At 36.0% G+C, this 24,971-nt stretch overlaps 1 protein-coding gene and 1 long non-coding RNA gene across 2 annotated transcripts in view; both read left to right on the forward strand.

Annotated features, from left to right (window-relative positions):
• Positions 1-402: 402 nt before the first annotated feature.
• On the forward strand, positions 403-3,156 carry LOC142083282 (uncharacterized). Its single transcript, XR_012674009.1, has 3 exons — positions 403-455; positions 2,936-2,996; positions 3,091-3,156. It is a non-coding gene; the product is annotated as an uncharacterized LOC142083282 (long non-coding RNA).
• A 7,791-nt stretch (positions 3,157-10,947) lies between these two features.
• The window catches only part of RYR3 (ryanodine receptor 3), a 256,141-nt gene continuing 242,117 nt past the window's right edge, over positions 10,948-24,971 (forward strand). The window contains exon 1 of the mRNA XM_075151795.1: positions 10,948-11,454. Within this exon, the coding sequence (XP_075007896.1) occupies positions 11,404-11,454 (51 nt within the window). The 5' untranslated portion in view covers positions 10,948-11,403. The remainder of the gene's footprint in view (positions 11,455-24,971) is intronic.

Below are 24,971 nucleotides of genomic sequence, written 5' to 3' on the forward strand. Positions count from 1 at the left end.
AACTGAGCTTTCAGCTACACTACTTTGAAAACAGCAGCTTTGCTTAAGGCATCACACTTCTCTACACAGCCGCATACAAACCTGAGAATGCTCTTAGAAACAAACGCAAGAAGAGGGATACCGAAAGTAAATACTCCTGCAATACAGCATTGGCGTGGCTTTTCCCCCTTTTTCCTATATATAAGAGCTCGAACGAGACGACACAGAAGACGAGCACACAAGATGGCGGCCAGGCTTGCAGCAGCCACGCTGCGCCTGCACGAGGCCGCCCTGCCAGCAGGGGCTCTCGGCGCTGCTTGGCCGTAGGACGGGCCGGGGTGGGGGAGGGAGGGAGGCAGGCGGGAGGCCGCTCCGGAGGAGGTGGCGGTGTTGGGGCGGGGGGGGGGGGGGGGAGAGTAGTGGAAACTCTCCAAACACGACGGAAACTGAAGAAGGAAGGTGCTCCAGCGAGGAGGGTGAGTGAGAGATGGGGTGACAGCTGAGGGACACAAGGAGGGAGAGAAACATAAAGCAAAGGGGCTGACGGGAGGGGGCTGCTGCAGCAGAGGCGGGGAGGGAGGCTGGGGGTGGCAAGGGCAAGCGGCAGAGGGGAGCTATGCAGAAAGACAGGTTTGCCCCATGAAAGTCACCACAGCAAAGATGAAGTGTGGAAGGAAAGGGCGGGGCAGGCTCACAGGTGCTGTAAGCTTGCAAATAGTTTTGGAAAAGAAAACAAAAAAATAGCAAAAGGAAGCTCTACGAAGTGTGTGTTAACAATGCCTCAGAAAAGAGGCCCAGGCTTTCCTTCCCTCTCCTGCCAGTTAGCAGCTAGCAATTCGGTGCATCCTCTGAGGAGAAGGGGACTCAGGACCTGGAAAACAAGGGCACATGGAAATACAGAAGGAGCAAAAATGAGGTTTGGGGTGGAATTGCTGAGGTATTGGGTAAGCCAGAGTAGGCAGCAAGCAGAAAACCAAACAGGATATTGGCAGATAGTTGTGTGAAGGTGGGGAGAGGAGAGTGGGTGTTACACCTCAAACTAGCTTCGTGCTACTTGTGACACTGGAGGGGTGGAGAGGTGGTAGTACTCCCTTCTGGGAATGAAGAGATGAGAAAGAGAACGTTGTTTGAGCAAGGTTGGATCAACAAAGGATGTGAGTGAGTTAATGGGAGCTAAAAGCCCCTGTTGTTCGTGGGCTGGGAAATCTGACTGGAAATGGAAAGTAAGCAGGAGAATCGAGTATTTATGTTAGTTCACATATGGGAGGAAATGATACTTTAAAAATTATAGGAAGCTTCCACGTGGATGATGTTGAAGACCTGGTTATGTAAATGTTGTAGGTATACTGTGTTACTATGTATAGTACTTTACACCATTTCCTTAGAATGACTTCTCTGGTACTTAAATTTAATTGCGGACCTATACTAAGATTAAAAATATTGCACCATGGATTTAAAAGAAAGCATTCTTTACATTAATCTTAAAATTGCAATGCTTTAGTGCCCCATGTGTAAAGTATTTTTTGATGTCGCAATGGTGTTGCATAACATTTCTTTCAGTTGTTTTATAGGCAGCACTATGTATAAATTCGTATTTATTACAGGTTCTTTTACTAGTGCATGTAAGGAAAAAGATGTGTTTTTTTTAATTTGGTGACTTAAAAAGTAGAAGTTGGAATTCTTTATTGAAAGAAATACAGGTTTCCATTCAATTGTTTTTTTTTTTTTTTTACAGCTTTATATTAGTAATGCCAAGTTTGTTTTTAAAAAAGGCTTTTTTCTACAGCTGAATTGTAGTTACCACATACAACTGTTCAAATACAACTTTCAGGTTTTCAAGTCCCGTATTTGTAGGTTAGCAGGAGGTGGAAGGTTTTGTGAGGAGACTATTGCAGCAGATTTGCTCTGTTCTATTACTTTTTTTTCTGAAGTATTCACGAATGGTCAGTGCCAGAAACAGGCCTTTACTTTGACTTCGCAGTCCTTATGTAACTTTCTAATTTTATTTGCAAAACTAATATAAATGTTTATATACATTTTGAATTTATGTGGCTGTCCAGTTTGAGTTAGGTGTAACTAACTAGAACTGGCAAGATAAACACCATTATGGTTTGAATAAATAATGGTTGTATATTTGGTATACACAGAAATGATACCTGTTTATGTAATACACAGTCTAATAAGCTAGAGTAAAGTTATGGACACTTTAACTTTGTAAGACTGTACTGTCAGCATGATATATAAGGCAATTTTGATTGTATAGTAATACTTGGGATCCTTCTGACATGAATGGAGTTCAATATATGGTAAATTCAAAGTTGTTTTTGACTATTAATCCTTTCCTATGACCTTCCTAAAGAACCATTGAACCAAGCTGGTAAAATGTCGTTTGCAGACATTTTTCTCTTTAAAATTACATGAGTGATTCTAATTCAGTTTGGGACCTGATTCCAGAAAAGTTAATTGATCAAACTTTGGAATAATAGTATGTTAGCGTGGCCTTACTTTTCAATCATTGATTTTAGCATTTGCTGTATATAAATGAACACTGAGAATGCAGTCTTGCAGCTTGCTGCATTCTTAAATATGCTAATTATTTTTTTTTTTTTATTACTGACAGTTTATTTTTTTCATATAATTGCCTTTAATATTTTATGCATCAGTTGCCATGGTCAGTAGTCTTGGCTGTCAGTACTAGCTCATAATCATCCAAATCTATGATAATTTCATAGAATATGAAAATAATGTGAAGAGTAAGAATTCTACTGTCCCTTCTACTGAATTTTACTATCGATATCAAGGTTGTCATTCATTACAGGAGGTGCTGGGCTTACTGAGTGTATCTATAGCTTATTTTGGGCTTGTGTGTCCGTTACATGATTGTTTGCAATTATGGTGGACTTGACTTCATAAGCGTAAGAGCTCACCTCTCTTATATTTAAAACAATGTATCTAGCATGGTTTGTCTTCGAGTAACTAATCTGCTGTCATGTATGGTTTCAGGATCTTATGTGTGGGTGAGTAGCTGTGGTTTTTTTCTTTATTTTACAACTCTCCCCACCCCATCTTCCCCCCAGCAAAATTGTTTGAATGTTTTTTTCTGTACCACAGAAAAATCTGATGAATGCTACTGATGACAAGCCGTATAATTCATATTCTCCTTGTTTTAAAGACTTTCAAGGTAGGGTTTTTTTTTGATACAAAATGATGTATTCCTTCCAGGCACTCTGGTTTATAAAATAAAGATACTTCTTTTCCATAAAATACCTTCAATTTTTTGTAAAATAAGATATTGTGTATAAGGAATAAATTTTTTGGCGCTATCTTTCCTGGCAATTCCTGGAAAATTAAAACCGAAAAAGCTTCCGATGCTTTACAAATAATGGCTTGTGTGTGTTTTTCTACTGTACTTAAGATTTTCTTCAGTGTGTATTGCTATTTAAAAAAAAAATGAAAAATCTTGCACTTTATTTTGGTTTCATAACTAATGGGAGATTAGATTTCATTGCTTTTGCTTTGTCCTTTATAGCTTTTACTGATTAAGAACTCTGCTCTTCATATAGTTGTAAAATATATCTAGGAGAATTCATATTACCATTGTGTCAGTTTAAGTCTTGTGCTTTATAGAAGTATGACATGGCATAAGACAGATCTGGATTAAAGAGGATAGAAACTCAGCCATGTATTGAATTGAAATCAACGCAAAAAACCAGACCTACTTGTGCCCATGGAAATTACAATCTGTAACCACACTTACGCATACAGTTTCGTTTCTTTTCCATGTAGTTTCAGGGATTGAATTCATATGTACTTTTTTGTGAATAGAAAGTAGGCTTATATCAGAATACAATTCTGTTCCTTTAAAGTCTAGTAAAGCTATCTATTTCATTATTAGCACCTTTTGGGCTAAGCACTTTCCCAAGCACGTGGATTCCCCCACATAGTTTGTAAACTTTGTAATCTGAAATTTTTGATGGTACATAATAGATTAATAAAAATGACAATTGAGACGTGGTTGAAATAATAGTAGAGACCCATCTGCTTTCATGAATTATTCACATCCATCTCAGTAGTCACAGCTTGTCACATCGTACTGCATAATGTCAAATTATATATTATGACATACAAAACTCATGGTTGGCTTTTGGTGAGAGGGTGTTCTGAGAAAGTTGAAACTAGGCAAGCCAGCAAAGCTCCCAAGGGTTGGATCTGAAGCAAGCTGCCAGGGAATCAAGAGGATATTCATGTTGTGCATTTTAAAGCTCATTTTATCATATTAGTAATGTTTATATAATAAGGAAGTGATTGGTGTGTAATTTTGATCATTAGGAACAACCAACCTAGCATGGGGCATAGTGCTGCTCAGTTCTTATTAATAATTGTAATACTTCAGGATTGTTAAAAGGTATTATTTTAAGTTGCAATATTTGTAGGTGGAACTTAAAGTACATTCTCTGAGGTTCCTTGGAAGAGCAAAACAGAACTACATTACTGACTATTCTTATACAATATACGATTCATAAGAAAGCAAGCCAGCCATAAATACAGGCATCAATTAATAAAAAGGGAGATGTATGAAATAGGCAGTAGGAGACCCAGAAGCATAAGGGGTTAGAACGTAAGCCACAAAAAAAAAATGCTATGGGTAAGTGTTAGTGTTGGGGAGTAGGAGTCTATCAACTTACATTGTAAGTTTCTCTGGTTCCTGTCCCAGTCACAGCTGTCCTTTCTTCTGAGCATTTTTCTGGAATTGGTATTTGACTAGGATTAATTTGTGATACATTAAAAATTGCTTGCAGTAGAAACTACACATTTCTTGGACTCTAATTCTTTCTATACTACTGAGAGATCTCAAGCTGAACTGGCTTTATGTGGAGTCATGTTAGTGGAAAATATGAAATGACTAAAGATATTCAGTATTTTCAATAAATGACCATAAGTCATTTTCTCTAAGTCAGACTGTGTTTTACCACACTGTTAATTCTCTTTAGAGGAGGAGTGAATATTGAAATATTCCATGGAGTTTAGTAATGTGGATTAATTTTCATATAATCATTTTCTATACAGTAATTAAGTATTTATGTAGAAAAGGAAGGTAAATCACAAACCACAGTAAATCAAATGGAGGGTGCTTGCACAATTTTCTCAGAGGAAGTCCAAAAACAGTATTGGGAGACTTATTTTACCAGTCACAACAACACAGCTGAATACAAAGCACTGTATATATACGATCTGTTCGGATTAGAGGAATTATAGTAAGTGTATTGACAGCAATTACAACGGTCTTGCAGGCAGTTAGCAGTTACAAAGCATTGAGATTTGTAGAGAAATTAGTGATTTTTATAGGTGCAGCCCTATAATTAGCTGATATGCTCTTGGCATTTTATGGTGGTAATTCTTTAACTACATGGTAGATGCAAGAGAAACTCTAACTACATGCTAATTCTTAATTCTGTCATGTTATATTTTGATAATTTACCATTTGATTTATGTCAGTACTCTGTGTTTAGGACAGTCAGCTACTCAACATTGCTACTTCAGAACTTTTTTCTGTCTCAGTTCTTTGGAAATGGTTAGTCGTGCTTTTATTGCAACCAAACTGAATTAGTGCAATTCTCTGTTGGCTGATGGGCTGAAAATTTTTTGCATAAACTCCAGGTTGTTCATAATGTGTTGCCATAGGCACTTCTGTAAAATCATAATTTAGTTTCAGTGAACTCTGTTCAGTGAACTCTGTTCAAAACATTGAAACTCATAGAAACATAGAACTCATTAAAATTTCCTAATTGGTCATTAAAACAGTCTATATTCATATGCTTATAGAAGATTAGTGCTGAAACTGTCATGCTTGATCTATGCCAGATGGATAATATTTTGGGAATATATGACAGGAAAATACAGACATTTCAAGAATAAAGCAAGCTTAAAAATACAGGTTTGTCCATATTATATATCCACAAGAAACTTGGTAGTTTGGAGCAGAAACATGAAGTTCAGTATTAGTGTCATTTTGAGATCAGGAATGGTTTTTGTTTTCCCAGAGGTAATCTCATAATATCTTGTAACTTTTTATGAGTTCTAAGACACAAAACCAGCATTTGTACTTACTTGCTCTAATTAATTAAATTCTGATTCTGCTTAACCAAAATTCACGGTCCTAGTGTTTTACACCATGTAAACTCTAATTTATTTGCTATTCCAAGTGTTGGCTTTAAGGACCTAGTCTGAATTAAATCTATCTGTGAAGTTCAAGTGAAATATATTTTCTTGTTTACTCCTTCATCCCCAGTTTCGAGGGGAAATACACTGCGCTGAATGAGTTTTTTAAAGTCTTGCTATTTGGTGTGGGAATAGTGTCTTGTGTACAGGAATGTGTTATTGTTTTATTGGGACGGGGAACTGGGGTGGAAATTATGGCCAAACAGTGAAATATGTCTGCTAGTGTTTGTGAGCTCTGCTTGGGCCATCTAGAACTGGAGATTTTGGAGAGATGTGGAAGATGTTTGTTTTGGCAGACTTCAGTCAACTGGGATTGGAGTAACCGTGTTTTTGGAAACAAGAGAAAGTCTTACTTGTGTATCAGCATTTTAGGGTTAGGAAGAAACTTGTGAGCATACTTTTTCTTTGTTGCTTTTTTTTTTCTTCTTTTGAAGAAAAATAAAGAAGATGCAATGTCAAAGTTCATAGCACCATAGACTATAGTAAAAAATGTGTTGCATAATCTATAATAAAATTGGAAATGAGACTCCCAATGTCTTAGGTTAAAATAATGTGCATGGTTATGCTTACCAACTTAAGTCACAGACTTTTTTTTAAATTTATACCACCAGATGGCAATCTAACATAAACTTTTGATCATTGGTGAAAGAATGAGTTTTGAGCATCTGTTCTGAGATACTGTCCTTTCCTCATTTTGAAGTAAGTAGTGTTGAAGTTGCTTGGAAAATCACTGAATTAGGCCTTACAAGCAGTACTGATACTTTGCTATAGATTCTGTGACACTAATATACTTTATTCTTTCTGTATTCATAAAGAATTGCATCAAAGACTGGCTCAATTTTTAAAAACAAAATGAAACTTTGTGCTATATAACAAAGTATTGACATAGGATATGTGTAAAGCCCCAACAAAAATAATTTTTAAAAGGACAGGAAAAAATGTAGAGGAAGTTTGGAAATGCGTGTAAATTAATAAAATCATTCTCTTTTTAAATTACTCAAACTAGAAATCTTCTGATAAAGGTTTACCTCAACTTGGCTATGATCCTATATTTTCCATTGTAAATTGTAATTTAATTCCTCTAGAATAAATTATAAACAAACTAAAACTTGTTAAGTGCAAATTCGCAGGAGTAGTTTTCTGTGAACGGAATGTTAACTTGTACTAAGTTCCTAGTGTTTGTGAACTGGACAAGTAGTTGACTGCCTTAATGCATGGGCTGAAAATAGTCAACGTAATGAATTTGAATACTGTTGTGAAGTTTTTGTAAAGGAAACAATGTGTTTCTTTTAATGGCTTTTTAAAAACTGTATTTATACATATTTTTGTACTTAAGTGGAGCATAAAGAATGCAGAAACGTGTCGGTCTTTTAAGCAGTATCTAAATTTTAGCACTTAGGCCTGTAAGTATCAGTGGAGAATACCATTTTGACTCCTCACCCAACAGAAACTTGGGTAACTGATACTACCCATGCTTTTGAAAATGCTAGTGTGTATGTACTTACCATTACAGATTTTGTAAATACCTTCTACTAGGTATTTGATTCGTCTTTGATTGGTGGTGTAAGTCAATCTTCAGAAAGGTAAAATACACACAACAAAAAGTGGTTTAGATTCAGATATCAGTTACAACAGGATGATTGTTTAGTTCCTTTTGTAAAATTCATGTCCCTATTTTATTGCCAGGCTACTGCCACTATAAAAATTCTGAGTTATTGTTTGGCAGCAGCAGCAGTGAAGCCTGCCAAAAGTTAACCTAGAATCAAGAACTCATGTGAGGAGTCAGTCAGCCTGAGTCCTTTAGTAAGAGGGAAGAGCTTATGTTGTAGACAAGTTCTTCTGATAGCTTTAAAATACCGTAGAGTCTGTCCAGAAGGTATTCAGCAGCAAAAGTGTGAAATTATAGATTTACAATTGATTGCGTGAATAGGATATCATAAAAATTGGTCCCAATTCAGATTATTTGACCTGTGTGGCTTTCACAGTGGAATGATGCACCTCACAATTATCTCCAGTAAAGCAGAGTCATTGTGTATACATACACACTGTGTGTGATATGTGATCATTTTGGATTGATTTACTGCAGTCACCTGATGTCATTTTCTTTCAATCATAATTTCAGTAAATTTCAAAAAAAAAAAAAGATGAAAAAGGTTTTTCAAGACAAGTTAGTGTTAAGAAATTAGAAATGCAAGGCATTATACTTCATGTGAATGAGGCTTCCGCTTAAGTGCAGTTCCATAAACAGCCAAATCTCAATCTCAGAGCAATAGGGAAGTCCTGGAAAAAAGCTAGCTATGTGTTGAGGAGATGTACATTTTATTATGCTGTAGCAGCTGAATATTTTTCTCGTTAAATATATAGGCATAATACGAAGCAGAACAAAACTCTAAGGAATAGAAGTGCTATGAAATGGTTTTGCAGTTCACTTGACAATTTTAAAAGAAGAAACTTAACCAAAATATTGTGCTTATTGGGGCAGGAGATTGTTTCCCAAAACAATGCACAGCCCACTTCATAAAGCTGAGTATCTAACAAAGAAAAATAGAGGGACTTACAAAGAGAAAAACAAACCTGCTGGTAAAATTTGACATGAGTCAGAATTTTAGGTGTCTTATATGATCTCTCTTACAATGCTAGAGATATTACCAATATTACTTTTTCCATGTGCTTTGCCTTTTGTTTAAAAATGCAAAGTGAGATCCTGGCATGTTGATGTCGGTTTAAAAAAAAAAAAGGTAACCTCTGTAGCTGCCTTATTAGAAGTTACAGACATAGGTATCTATAGCTATCTATATTAACTGACGTAAGTATAATATTTTACCCAAGAAGTGTCTCAGAGTCTCAAAGTTTCATAGGAAGCATTTTGGTGGAATACTCCAATATACGAGGAAAACACTTGAAAAGTTACTTTTTTTTTTTTTTCTCCTTTCCATTTGATTCAGGTGGATTCATCTCAGCTCTGTATATTCAGAACTTACTATCTGGAAATCTTACTGCAGTAACTGAAATAAAACCTGACCAGCAGAGGTACTGCATGACATTGATTTCTATTTGTGAAGGAAATAGAGCACTTGTACTTTTTATGAGTCTTACGACCTGCGTTTATTTTCTCAGGTGTTTAGGTATTTCTTGTTTATAACCTTTCAAAGTAAAGTAGTATGCTTGAAAGGTTGTTTCATATAAGACGTCATAGAAAAGCTGTCCTTACATGTGTAGATTTTGCCATGCAATACATGGATCAAATCCATTCTAAATATAAATGTATGGATAAGCATGTAGCATCAGTAGGCCTCTCTACCTGATCTGTTTTTCAGTGAGAACACTGAGTGGCATGCTTTGACTTTAGGCAAGTTTTCCCCACTCCGCTGATTTTTTTTTTTTTTCTGGAGTAACTATATTCCGTAAGGAAGATCTGTTATGTATTAATGAGGAAAGAGATAAAACATTAATTCAAAGATGGCTGGAATAAAAAAACACCACAAAAAACAAACACAAAACTGGACGTTCAGAACACCAACCTAATTTGTTTTCTGGCAGTTCAGAGAAATATTTTTCTGCCACATTGCCTTTGCCTTGCACAAAGCTATCTTTTTCTTGCTGACAGCAACTAACTAGGGGATGGGGGGATGGACAGACTGGCAGGGCCAGCCTGTATGACTATGTCAGCTAGAGGCTTCTGAGTTGCTTTTGGCCTGAAATTGCCTGTTGCTGAGTAATGGGATTGTCATTATTTTTGGACAGAATTTTTCAGGGTAGTAAGAGGGAGTGAAATAAAACATTTTTTCAAAGCATTTTGCCCTTCAAGGAGAGAAACTATTGGGCATCTCATTGTTTGGCTTGTGTCTATGTTTACTTTAATTAGTGAAAAATCAGAATGCTATTATTTTGGAGGGGCGGATGGGAAGGACAGTGTGCATTGGGTTCCATGCCCAGAGCGCAGTTGTGTGTAAACGTATTAGCTTGTGGACATAGAGAATCTAGTTTCAGTTTTCACTGTGCTACGCTTGTCCTTGTGACCCCAGGAAGGTTATTCTTCCCTTACCCTCATGTGTATGTTTCTCATTTGTAAAACAAAAACATGCTTTTGCTGAGGAAAAGACTATACATATGATACTCTGTGAGGGTATGTATCGATGTAAATATGGACAGCACAAGGTTTGGGTAATGCTTCTTGGGGGTGGAATGTATGGGTAGGCTGTGGTTGCAACCTTACCACAAAACGTAAGATCGTATAATGAATTAGCTGGCTAGAGCCGCCTCAGTGCTCTCTTCTCCTGTTTGCTTGTGTCCTTCCTTTTTTCCTCCCTTCACTTAAGTAAATTTTGTTCTAGAGTTGATCTATTTTTTTTCCTTGCTCATTTGCTAATATTGAAGTAATAACTAGCAATTTTCATTAATTACAGATTTCTTCATTATTCAACTAGAATTTAAAGTTATTTTAAGTTTTAACATAACTGTGGTTTATACGTTTTGAAGTAGATTTGTATCATCGTCTATACATATTCAGGTGCAGTTCTGAAAAGATACAAATAAAACCCTTGCAGTCCTTAAGATACATGTATAAACACCATTTAAAAGGATAGCACAAATAACTACACATAGTAGGTTCAGATCATTAAATCATCTTGGAAATCAGATTGCAGCTGCTTATGCAGAGAAGCAAGAAATGGAAATTATTGTAAGCAAGCTGAAAATATCTGCTGTCAAAATCAGCTTGTCCTGTGATCATCTGATTTACATCCTTCTGCTGCACAAATCAGTATGTTCAGAGTTGCTGAATTTGATACATTTCAGTGCAAAATTGGGTACCCTGATCTGTGAAAATGGAAGCGCAAGCTCTGCTTTCATTAACACTTCATCATTATTGCTGTTTTGACCAGACAGTATCTGGGGGGAAAAAAATCAACACCTAGTGATGCATATAATGCTTCCTGCAATACCTTAACAGTAGGGGGTTTTTACCTCTAGGGTAGAGAGAAAAGGAAAAGAATTGCTTGCTATGAGCTGGAAAAGCAGAGCGGTTGGCTCTGGCAGTGAGGGGGTTGACTGACAGTCTGCAGTGCAGTGGAGTTAGCTGAGCTCCCTATATGGCTGTGGATTAGCTATATGCTAATACTGATAGGAGAAGAGGAGCTGTACCGAGCGCAGTGAGCTGACGGTGGAGGCGATCAGAGTCTCAGCAGAGCTGACTCCTCAAGAGCCATGGCTGAAGGGGGTGAAGGAGGAGAAGATGAAATACAGTTCCTACGAACTGTAAGTATCTGCTTTTTATAGGTCATGTAGTACATGATTTTATGTCTCATGTCTATTCCTTTTCTGTGGTATTAAAAATAAAGTGTTATTTCTGTGCTGGGCTTTGCCAAATGGGAAAATTGATTTAGTCAGTGGAAAAAAAATAAAGCAAGAATATGAGCTTTGATAGCATCAGGCAGTCTCAGTGTGTTCTTCCTTGAATCTGTTCAATAGCCAGTTTGGTATAAGGAGACCTATTTCCGCTGTAATCCCCTGTGTTTGAAGCGTCCTCGTCAACTTTGTACTTGGGTTTCTAAATGTAGCATGCCAAATATCTGACCTCTGAAACTTCTGTCTAGGTTAGATTTCACTGACATTAACAGAAGCTTTGCAAATAGGAGAGCCTTAAAACGATGAATAAACCAAGCAAGCCCTTGATGACCTCTTCTGATAAACATGCACACAGAAGCACACTTGTGTGTAGGGAATACCAACAGATGTTGAAGTCGGGGCTCTGCAAATGGTTGGGGTCTTTTCTCTGCTTAAAAGAAGCTTATTTTTAAAAGGAGATAAGGATTTCTTTGGGGTGTTAATTAGTGAAATAGCCTTCACTTGGTGTAATTTTCTATAAAGAGCCCTCACACCATTCTTTCCTAAAGCTTTACACAAATCTAGTATGACAACCAATTTGGACTTTTAAGCAAGTAGTGTTCATGCATTAATTTTTGGGAAGAGGGTAAGATCCTTTTCATGTGTCATTTTGCGTGTCTCATTATTTTTACCCTGCATGACTAAGAGTGTGTTGTTGTGTAACTAGCATGAAAAACCTGCTCTTGATGTCTGTATTCCCTCCTCTTTCCGTACTATCTTTACTTTGCATTTATCACAAATAACGTTCCAGAAACACTCCTCTAGAGTTCATACAACTTTAAAAGGACAAGTCTCTAAAATAAAACATGCTAAATGCCCAAAGTAGGAAATTACAAGGCTGATTTCTGGGAGGCTGGGAATATTTATTTCTGGGAATTAAAGGTTGGAGAGTGGTGATAGCTGCTGCAGCTTATGTAAATTGTTTAGGTGTGATGAAGTGTCATTAGCACTTTTAAGCCTGGGAGAATTTCATGGGGGGAGGGAAATGGATAATCACAATGAAGTATCCTTTCCAACATCCCTTCCCTCCACTCCACTTTTCAGAGTATCTATATTACATAGTTTAGTACATTACTCAGCCTTTAGGAGAAGGTGCTTTTACCCCAGATTGGAGCTTCAAATGCATGTCCTTCATCCTTTCACTTTCTAAGATGTTGCCTTGACTGAAGAGTCCTCCTCAGCGATGAAGTGAGAAGTTTTGTCTATTCTTAGATAGCCTGTGTGTGCTACATGAGATGGCAATTTCTGCTGCTGTGACCCATTTGCATGCTGGTAGAACTCTACTGCACTTCTTTCCAATGGGTAAAATAAAGTGCTAAATAGAGGTGGGAGCCAAAAATCGAAACAGCAAAAGTGAGACTATGCAGAAGTGTTCCTTCTACTTGGTGTTAGGAAATCTTTTACATGGGGAAAAAAATGGGCTAGATTTCTGTTAGAAGAGAAAGAAACCCCAGCTTCTCCTTTCTGTGAACAATCATATCAGTTACTGCTGCCTCCTCTTCATTATAACTTCCTTCCCCTTGTGGAGAAGGGAACAATTGTTGTTTTGCAATATACTGAGAAAGGAACCATTTATTAGGTACTGAGTGCTACAGTGATGTAAGCCTTCAGTACTTATTACTTACAGCTTTTATTGCTGCCTAAACACTGTTTGTACATACAAACCTGAAGTACAGCAGCCCTTTGGAACTCTTCCAGTTAAATTGTTGATCAGTCAGGATCTTCTCCAGATCAAAATGTTTTCTGGGAATTTGGATTGCTAGTGAATGTTTCCCAGGCTTGTGCAGCTGAATCTTCCTTTGAAATTGTTGATCTCCCTATTCTTATTTTTGAGTCTGTAGACAGAAGTGCTCTAGGATGTTTTAGGCCCTCAGAGATAACACTTTTATACCTTTTGGTGAGGTATAAAATAAGATTAGATCTCTTTTGATCCAAAAATATTCTAAAGTATTTTTTGAAAGAGCAAGAGAATTAACTCTTAAAAGTCTAGTAAAATTAATTTTTGCTTCCTTAAAGGGAAACTTTCCCTTTGTCCCCCATTTTTTGTTGGTTATGATGTTCTTTTTTCTTCTGGATCTAAGTTACTCTATAGTTTTGTGCATCATTTTTAGGTTCTCTGCTCATATAGAAGGGCTAGAAGCTCAATAATGCATAAAAATGATACCTGTATTTGTTTCTAGGGAGCAGCAAACTTGTGGGCATTTTTATAAATTTTGTTGGAAAGCTTTTCACTGCGACTTTCTGTTCCAAGACATTCCTCATATTTGATTAATTTGGCAGCAATGGGAATGACAAAGACCTTAAGAACAAATTCCAGAAAGCAGAGGACAAGAACACTTTCATTGTCATCATTGTTGTAGTATGTCTTCAGTACTCATTTCAAGTTAAGTCTCAGTTCTGCTGTGAAGTCTTTATGTGCAATGATAGCATTTAAAGGAAGATGTTACTAATACACTGTAATTTCATTTCTTAATTTTTTCCTGTCTTGAAAGTTTGGTATGAATATAAATATATAAATACACACAGTTTTTTCTTACACTGCTACCCTGCTGCTGTGTCTTTGTTATGAAATATTTGATGTTTTCTTTCTGTAATAATGCTTGGAATTTTTTCTCTCATTTTCTAGTTGGTGGCTTTCATCTGGATTTGACTCTGGGTATTCAATGTATGTGTGTGTGCCTACTTGTGTATGGAAGGGAGAAGCAAAGCACTTGTTACTTGTGTGTAATATGCTATACTGCTATCTCTTAGTTTCCTGCCCTGGTAATGTTCTTTAGATTACTTCCCCCTGCTGTTTGCTTGTTACCTCTTCCTAAGGTATGAATACATGAGAAATTAATGAAGGTAATGTTTATGCAGCATTAGGTGAGAACACATGTGTTAACCTGTGGTGTTTTGAGATACCATGCTGAGGGATATAGAGGGAACCCTGTTGCCCTTGGCAATGTGGATGCGTGTAAAGCATTCTCATTTGAGCCTTTCCTAGCTACTGGGACTTTACTACTGTGACAAATCGACAAAGTTCTCCCCTCTCTGGAAATTATTCCCAAGTTCTCTGTTATTCCCGAATGCTCTGGATTAATCAAATATGAGGTGATGCCTTGGAGCAGATAGCTTTTGTCTTCCTCCATCGGAAATACCTATATAGTCACTTGCTAACAGAGAGCATGATTGGAGATGGGGTGGAGGAGGGGGGAAGTCACAGCGCTGCCCAAAGCATAGGAGCAGTTTAAATGTACTTCTACTGAAGGATGTCAAAGTTGTTTGCCATCTTAGAGTCCAAATTATGGTGGTAACATTAGTTACTAGGTGTATTGCTTTGTTATTTTTCCTGAAATTCATCGTATTGATAGAAAGTGTTTCCACTTATTTTAATACAAATAAATCTTTTTTTTTCTTTTTTTTTGAGATAGCTCATAACACATTAGAGAAAGTTTTGCCTTGTTTTCAATGGATCTGAACAGAATGTGTATTGATGTGTATGGGTATTGGTGTGTGAATGCCTTTGTGCATGTGTGTGTGTATGCATGACTCTTTCCCCAACTGGTTACAAATTTTTCATTTCTCTGAGTGACAAAGGCCTTAACAATTGATTCTTCTTTGACTTTTGCTCCTTTAACAGCTTGTCTCAATGACCTAATTTTAAGCGTTCTGATAAACCTCTCCAATCACTATCTAAAAATTTACAGATAGGAGTGGGAAATTGTTTTCTGTTATAGACTGAGTGTAGTTATCTGTTATACTTAAATACCAAAGTACTATTGTTACAAAGACCTTGAATAGAATATTTGGATTTAATTTTTTTCAAGATCTAGTCCATGTACATAGATTTAGACAACAAGTTTACAGATGTTTTTTTTCAGGTATGTTTTTGATCAGTTGCGTGTTAAATTGTTGCTCAGAATCAAGACAATTGGGTGGCTCATACACATTTATATGTGGATACACTTTCCTATCTATATTGCTTGAAAATGAGCTCTTCTACTGTTCAGATGTTACAGATGAGATGGGAAGTTATCTCAGTTTTACAATATGAACTATCAGGTATAGTATGAGTTAGATTTTCTTTTTTTCAATCCTTTTCACTGTTGCCAAATATAAAAAGTAATTATATCATGCCTTTTTTATTATTTTAGGAGTTGTATTAAAGCACTTCAGTTTACCCAGGATTAGTGTGGCATAAAACCAGTTCTTCTTTAGATGCTTTTAATACATGTTGTTTTATCAAGTCTGTGTCCCTAGTGGTATATCCCTAGTGACATGACAAAGAATGTGTGAAGTGGAAACATTAGAATAATTCTTCCTTAATAGTCCAACTTAATGTCTAATAGTTATGCTACTAGTGGCATGCTGATATTCTGTAGCACAGATCTCTGTGGCTCCATTCAATAAAGTATGAATATTTGCTACATAATGCTCACCAGATAAATACTTGCAAACAAATACATTGGAAAAATTTCAGACAATAATGGAAGATATTTCTAGGGAGAAGCTTTTAGCAGTGGTTAATTAAAAACTGGGAAAATATGGAAATTGTTCTCAGTGAGTTGTGTATGAGATTATATAAAAGCGATAGAGAAATTTATGTATGGTAAAAGTCACAAAGGCTAAGGAACACCTTAAGATCAAATCAGTGGAATTTTCCTGAAGCCCCTTTTAAGGGAGCTGGTGCAGGTTCTGCATGCTTCTTGAACAGCTGAGTGTGTCCCATGGTATTGTTTTCAAATTAATTAGGACATTTTGTCTGTTGTCACTGAAATGTACTGCAATTCATGATACAGTAGTTGTCCATTAGTCAGTCAATTCCTTTTAGGAAAAGGGTAAAAAGAAAGGAAGAATAATGTTATATAAGACTTGAGTTGCTTCTGAGAACTGGTGTGTATTAGGAGCTTAAGTGATTTTTGAATTAAATGTTTATGTATCTGTTTATGTCTGTGCATTAAATCTTCCCTTTCTTATCCTATTGCCACAATTTTTAACAGTTGTATAGCAGTCCATAATTCTAAGACTTCTAAGAAGAACAACAAAAAACATACCACAAACAAAAATTCCACTATGTCTCTTCCACTTCATTTCAATAAAAGTCTTTCAAATAGGTTTCTTTTTGTTTCTTAAGCTTCAGGCTATCACCGGTATAGCTACTTGCAGTCACTCTTCTTGTCTTATTATCCTTCAGTTTCTACCATGGAAATCATACTTAATTTTATGAGTTTATCCTGAGATAAGTTTCTTAGAACTTGTAGCATCCTTCTTTGTAAATAACGTTGCTCTGTTTATTTTCACCCATTGAATTGCCACTTTTACTCCCTGCATGTGTTCTCAACTTTGTGAATAGGTTTGCCCAGTTTCTTGCTATACGGAAAACAGATAGCTTATGCTCATTCTTTGCCTAGGACTATTTCCTTGCTGAAGGTCTGGGTAATATTATAAGGTAGATTTATAATACAACAAATTTTCCAGTGCATCATGTGCTGTAGTATGCTGTGAGTGTTTATTTTTGATGAAATAAAGATAAGATCTTCTACAATTAATTGCAACCCCTATTCAAGGCAGAATTTTAAGCAAATGCTCTACCATACTATAAACACAACAGTCATGCCTTCAGACTGTATAGTGTATCTGTTTTTTAGCTCTGGACACACTGGAGTAGTGGCTTGACATCTGTATCAGAGTTATTCAATTCATTTGTACCAATTTCTCCTTTGGAGTGAAATCATCTCATTTAAGCGAGTATTTCAGGCTCCTGGTAAGGAGTAGTTCTTTGGGAAAATTGCACCATGTTTAGATGAAAAGGGAAACACTTAAGTAGTTAGGTATATTTAATATAATGGAAGTTGTTTGAAGTTTATTTAATGGTTGGAATTTTATAGCTATTTATAGTTGAGGAAAAGAGGGGCAAGTGATATAGCCACAACTGCATTATAATTTCATAGAACTTCACATGTTTTGTCTTGATATACTTGCATCTTTCTCATTCTCTGAGTTGGATCTTGAGGTCTGTTCCCAGCTTGTGGTACAAATACAGAACAAGTGGAATGTTTATGCCACCAAAAGCTTGCAATTAAAATAAGAGGAAAAATAAATTAAAACAGAGGAAGGCAAAAAGGGAATATGAGAAGGCAGTGAAATGATATCCAGCATGTTGTTAGGTAGTAATATTTACGTTCTAGTTACAGAAACAATTACAAAGTGGATTTACTGGTGTCATGAGGGAAAAAAAAACTTTAATAAATATTCTGGGAAAAAATGCATTTGCTAGGTGATAATATGTTGAAAGACTATATCAGGTAAAGGGGGGCAGAAAGGAGAAAAGGCAAATAGAGTTTTTGCAGGTATAACAGGTGGACAATGAAGACTTGCACCATGATTAGTCAGAGGTGAAGGCTGATTTCTCTCTATGAAATTGAAGGTAGTTGAGTTAAGGACACACTTCTAAAGGTCCTGACGTTACAGGCTGCTGTTGGAGATGGTACATTGTTTGGTCTGTTTCCCTGATACCTTTCTTACATTTTGTTTAGCATGGATCTATAGAATAGACTGTAAACCCTGTTCTTCCTACAAGGACGTAGAGCAGTAATGTTCAGATGTGTGTTGTACAACATTGCATGTTGTATTATATGTAATGATAGTACATGTATGTGTGGTATATGTGTGTATACATATGTCATGATATATACATGTATATGGGATATATGTAATTATGTGTAATGAGTTGCACTTTTGCAAGCTGCTTCATATTAGCCCAGGCTACACCAGTTAAAAACAAAGCAACATTGCACTACATGAACTCAGCATCATGCTTTACTACTGTTTCTTTCTACAGCTTACATAAAAAAAAAAAAATTGCTATTTCAAAAAGAAATCAGTGCATGTATTACAATATTATAAATACAGTGTATTTTTACAAAATAATTTTCAAAAAGAAATCAGTGCATTACAATATTACAGTATTACAATATTATAAATGCAATTATTTTGTAACAATACACTGTAATATGAATATAGTCATGATCGATTTAAGTCCTAGGATAGATCTAACTAACTCCTTGTCAGTTTCTTCTCCTTTTTCTCTTTTTCAGTTTTATTTTTTTTGAATATCAGTGTCAATGCAGGTCTGCTGAAATAACATCAAATGTGTTACAATCAAGCAAAACTCTTCAATCTCACCTTAGAATGTTAGTGAGTTAAAAGCCTTTTTGATAGGATTTGTGACCATGCAATAATCCTAAATTAATACTCCAAGCGTACATTTCCCTGTTTCCCCCTAGCCCCACTGGTGGCTGTTGTGCGGATTTGTCTTCTGCTCAAGCTCTGCTTTTCGGTGTCTGAAGAGGGGTTAATATCTTCGGTAATAAACAGTGAGTTTGCTAATGATGTTCCCACATTTTTGTAGAATGCAGCAAGTGGGTTGCCTGATCTCTGTGTCTTTTTTCTAATCCCCTGCCATGCTAACTGGGTATGATTCATTGAAATCCAGCTGTGAATATTGCTTCTTTCTCAGTTCCCATGGCAGTGCTGTGACCACACAGCCAAATGCTGCCAGGTGCATTAGATACAGATTCCAAAAATTAAAACAGGGTTGCGGGCAGGGAGGAGAAGAAAAATAAATTTGGCATGCAGTTATTAAGAAGATATTGAATTCAATCACAGGACACTAGTTTAAAGTCATGTATTGCTTGACTTCATTCATGAAACACGTATTTTCCCAAATGGCACGTAACAGTGCAGATATATAATAAGCACAGTCCTCTATAGACAGTAAAATTATAATCTCAATTTAAGAAAACAGTTGCTAACATCAACACACTTTAAAAGATTGAGAAAGAAAACATGAGGCATTAATGTATGCCTTAATGAATATTTTAGTTTATTTGCTCAATGTAAAAATTTTAAATTTAACATTCTGTCTTTAATGTCATTAAAAAGTCACTGGACCACTCCTTATGTCTATGAGTTAGTAGGCTGTAGTGGTTTTGATGCTGGAAGATTTAAAATTGTGTACCAGACATTACTTAAAAAGAATGTATGTTGTTCTAATTGCAGAAGACGTTCTCCTGCTAAATTCTTAATTCGCTTGGGTAACTTTTGGAAACTTGTTTTCTGAAAATTACAGTAATATTCTGAAGTACAATTGGCAAATATGTGACATCCTCAGAGTGTGTCTGAAGTAGTTCAAGATTGGGATAAGCATAGGAATTATAAAAACCTACAGGAAAATCAATTCCCGCCCCGCTGTCCTAGATCTGCTTTTGGTAGTGTCTCACCTAGAGTACGATGCATACATACATGTGTTTGTCAGCCATTGCACACCTGCTGTCAGTCAACTCTCAGTCTTAACAGATGTGGTTCAGCTGTAAATAGGAGCTGATGGCCAGTCTGTTGATCAGGTAACCTCTGGTTTCCAGTTCCCTCTTCTGGCACATCATGTCTATAGTGAGGAGTGGCAGCTTCAGTCAATAGAAGGATTGGCAGAGACAATAGCAACGTAAGGTGAAAGATTCAGTAGTAACATCAGGTTTGTTCCTTCTACTGGACTTTTATCCAAATAAGCAAGTGCTAGTTCCTCAATAAGATGAGTAGTCAGCACACGCCTGAGCTGTTTTTAGTCCATAACAAACATCTCTGTCAATCTTGAGCATTTCAACTACTTCAGCACTCAACCAGGTTCTCCAATACCTTGTACCAGAAAATCAACTTCCTTTGACCCAGTTGGAACAACTTGAATTCTCTTTGATAACAATATAATACGAAAGAACTCCAACTTAAATAAAATCCTTTACAAATTACTTGTACAAACAATAGAATTTCAACTCAGACTTGAAACAGCTGTTTAGCAGCAGATGCAGAACTAATTTAAAACACTGAAGATTTAACATGCTTTCAAATTGCATCAGGAGTACCATGTACAAATGGGAGTACAAGGATCATCAAGCTTAGAATATATACTAAAAAGCCTCAGATGATTCACTAAAATGCTTAAGGCCAAATGACTTCCATCTCCCAAAACTCCCTCTGAAGTTGATTGACTGCACTGTCTCATCTTTTCTGCATATGGAAAATGCCCAGAAGACCTATACACCTGGTACATATTAAAGATACGTAATGTCAGTAGTTGGTAGAGTTCAGAAGCTGTTTGATAATGTATAGAAATGTTGATACAGTCAGTGCACAGTTAACATTTTGATTTTAAAAAAAAAAAAATTAAAAACCTCAAAACTGTCAGTATTATACTCCAGGCTACCTTCTTCTAAAATGCATATCCATTTCCATTGCACTTTCCAAAAGATCAAAATCAACAGACTTTATAGTTCCTATGTAGCCAAAGTTGGGAAAGGTCGACTTTAGAATTTGAAAAATCTCAATCTGATAGCGTATGTCATGCCTGCATTTCTTGTTAGCAGGTAACCTTTTCATGAAGAACATTCACAGGACAAAAGATTCTTTGCTGCATACATGTTGACCATTACAGGAAAAAGTGCTAATAGGGATTAATAAGATTTGATTTCCTGATCATCCACTATCTGTGGGAAGTAAACAGTGATTATATTAATAATGTGTGCCAAACCTTCATTTAAAATTTTGCATTTTTCCTTTATTTTATGTGCTATTTACATATATTAGAATTAATAAGGAGTGAAGTTTTTAAAATGCATAGAACAATGTTAACTTTCTAATTTGCAGACTCTAAACCTTTTCTGTAAGAGTTGTGAGTTGCTGTAGACTGAATTTAAGACTCCTTATTTGCTTTCTTAGTAGGGTTTTGCAGATCTCTTGGAAGTCCTGCCTGAATAATGTGGAATTCAGCCTTCATTATCTTCATTTATTTTAGTTACTTTATTACCATTCCTGAAAATAGTTGTAGTAATCTGGTATAGGTGAAGTTACATGGAGTGGCTGATGGTGACTGGCACTCTTCATGGCTGAATCGCCCAGGTGTTTCAACTGGGATGTTAGATGCATTTTTTAATTTTTTTTTTTTTTTTAACACAGTGTAACAAAAAATGTGAGCTCAAAGCTTTCAAAATGTCAAGAATTTTCTCTACTTACTATACTGGATCTTAAGTGACTGTCTTGGGAAATATTAAATTGACCCCATCTTTAAAGTAACTCTGTTCTGTGTGTGGGTAAAATAGTTGTGTGCTTGAATACTGAGTAGTACCTCAATACTAACACTTAAACAAAACCTTGATTCTAATGGATAGGTATTCTCACTGGAATCAGTGATCATTGATGATTATAAAAGTTCCAATTAAGCCTTGTTAAACTGAAATCTAGCAGTTTCAGGGAACCTTCTGCTGTTACAACCTTTTAAAGAAATTCTATCAATCAATATAAATCTCTTCCATCAGTCACTGGAAACGCCAATTATTCATGTTTGCTTTAGGTGTTTGGTTTTATTAATGATTGATTTATTGTGTGTATTGTGGTTTTGCTCAAGATATCAATAAACTTTTAAAAATTGCTTCCATAAAATGGAAATAAGGTAAAATTTTGGATCTTGTACAGATCCAAAAATCTTCCCACCTGTACAATTAAGTGACATGCATCTCATATTGTACCAGGTGATATGAATGTAGAATATTTGCATTATGGGATTATCTTTGAATTTGTGTCTAATCAAACCCATAACATATTTTCTCATGTTTTTCTTTATCTTAATGAAGATGTTGATGTATTTTTTTGTATAGTAATGATGTTGATGTAGTTCTTGTAGTGTTTAAAACTTTCTTTTTAATATTTTGATTTTTATAAAGATGAAAAAAAAGGTTGCTTTGTACATACATAATGAAATCAACTATAATAGCACTTACAAAAAAAAGCTTCAATAATAGAAGTGTGGTATATAAATTTGTGTTTTATAAGAGAAGGAAAATTCAGCAACTACTATAGGACTTTTTTCCACCCTTACGGTTTTGAAGCAATGATTTTATGCAGCACTGAAAAGACAAATTTACTGGCCAAAGTTTGTTTCATAGAAGTGAATATAATTGTGTTACTGGAGAAGGGTATAGGATGTAGGATTATATTCTTCACCAGTGATGTGAACATTCTCCCATTGTTACTTCAGTTTAATGTGTGAAATAGTAAGAGCTTAGTATATCAAATGTGGCTTGATGAAGAACTGCTTTGCTTTATTCACACAAATCATCCCGAGTTTCAGAATTGTTTCAGTTGTGCATTTTGCACCCGATCTCCTTTATGCAGAAAATTAACTGTATGGTATGCTCCTATGATTGTGAATCTTAAAAGCAGCATATAGCAGCTACTAAACCAGCTAGACATGAAAAAATGGTGAAGTCTAAAAGAAGAACTTGGTATGATATATCATTCATTGTAAACATTGTTTAAACAGCCAGATTGTTCTTCCAGTATAAAATACATTCTAATTGCTAAGTTGTTACACAGTAATGAGTTTCCTCAAGGAGGAAAAGAGTAGGTTATCATCTGCATTTAAACTTTCCACTTACGAAAATATATTGATACTGTTAAATAATTTACTTTATTAAGGAAGAGAATTTTATCAGAAGAGCAAATGTTTTTCTTATCCAGGCTTTTGCTCATTTTTGCTTTGAAATGCCACAATTTGATGACTCATTGTGAATACCCTAGCTAGTCTAACTGCAGATAAGTTACAGAAGGGGTCGTTAATGACCTTTTACTGCTAAGCAGAATATAGTTCCTCTTTCTTGTCATACCACTGCACAAGCAATAGGCTGTAAAGTTGTATCCACTGCTGCCTTTTTACTGAAAAAACACCAACTTTGAGAGAAGCTGAATCAGGAAGTACAGTCTCTCTGTGATTAATTTGAAATTCAGAAAGCTTGATGGTATGGAAGAGTCTATATTCATTCTGAGCATGTAACTTTCATTTCATGACAGAAGTTTGTTTTTGTTAGAAAGACTTATCCATTTTTATTTACCAGGGATCTTCCCAAGTCAGCTTCTCTCAAGGTTGACCTTAGGCTTAAATAACATCATTGACTAAATAAGGACCTATATATAAGGCTTAACATGCCAATTAGAGTGGTAATATGACCTTTCCTATCCTTGCCAATATGAAGACCATTTGGAATCATAAATCACAACATTCTAAAGGGTGAAATGCGTTCACCACAACATAGAAAATGGGGGGCAAAGTCTTCAAGGAAAAAAAAAATGATGGCCAAAAGATGGTAGTGGTGATATTCTGTTATACGTAATCTGTGACATCAATAGAATGTTTCTAGTGCTGTTTAGAAAATTAAACATGTAATTGCATAGGTCTGTCATGTGTTCATGCAATCTAACTTTATCTTAATCCATTTACTACTCTTATCTTTCACATCTGTGTTTGTTTTCTTTGTTTGTCTAAAAAAACAGACAGTGGCAGTAATAACAGAAGTCAATAATAACATGGGAGCTGATGGAAAATTATCCTGACCTCAGACTACTTCCAGGCAACATCAGTTAACAATATCCAACTTCTTTATTTTTGTGCATCCCTTAAATCTCCAGCACCCATTGCTGTAGGGAAACACCCTATCAGCTAGCTGTGTAATTTAGCTATGTCAGAACACCAGATTCAGATACCAACTTCTGTGTACTCTGTTTTCTCTTCCTATCATTTCTTGAGTCAGGTGTTTTCACAGTAAACTGGAGCTTGCAGTTGTTGCAATAGAAGTCACTGATCTATCCCTCTCAAATGCAGCTGCAGAGGACAGAGGCAAAGACAGTTGTATTTACTAAAAAGTAGGTATATTGTATAAACATGGCAGAAGTAGTGAGCTTTTAGCAGTGCTGAGTTAGCCCCCATCAGATCATGTCACTGTCCAGGTGCTGTGTTCTTTGGTGGTTGAGATGGCATCTCAAGGGTAACTTCTATCTCCTTTTGTTCAAGCAGAGATGTATGTAGTCAGGGTTCTTGGCACATGACCATTGTTTGGTTTCTTTAAATGGTTGTGTGTTCTGTACTTTTTCATACTGATAAGATGCAAGGCTAGTGGTTTGGTTGTAGGATAACTGTGCATTGATAATGTAACCATTTGGGGGGGATACACAAGGCGAAGAGTTACAACGTTTGCAGAAATGTTGCCTTAGACAATGTTGGGCTATGTGCTGCTGTCCTAAAATAGTGGTCTGAAGCAATGGCAACACCTGCTTCTTCCTGAGTATTTCTTCTCCTGTTACAATATTATATATGTATAGCAATTGCTGTTCTCTCTGGTTACTTTCTGTCTAGTACATGCATAGTTTGCATGGCTGTTGTGACTACTCGTTGTGCTTGGATCACTGGCTGCATGCTAGTTTTTTGCAAGTTCAGTTATTTGCAAGTTAGTGTAATGTTCATATGTAGAACTTGATAAAATGTTACAGCTATGTGTAAGGGTCAGTCCTTGGTAGTTACATGT

This window comes from Calonectris borealis, chromosome 5, assembly GCF_964195595.1.
Source record: "Calonectris borealis chromosome 5, bCalBor7.hap1.2, whole genome shotgun sequence".
Lineage (NCBI taxonomy): Eukaryota > Metazoa > Chordata > Aves > Procellariiformes > Procellariidae > Calonectris > Calonectris borealis.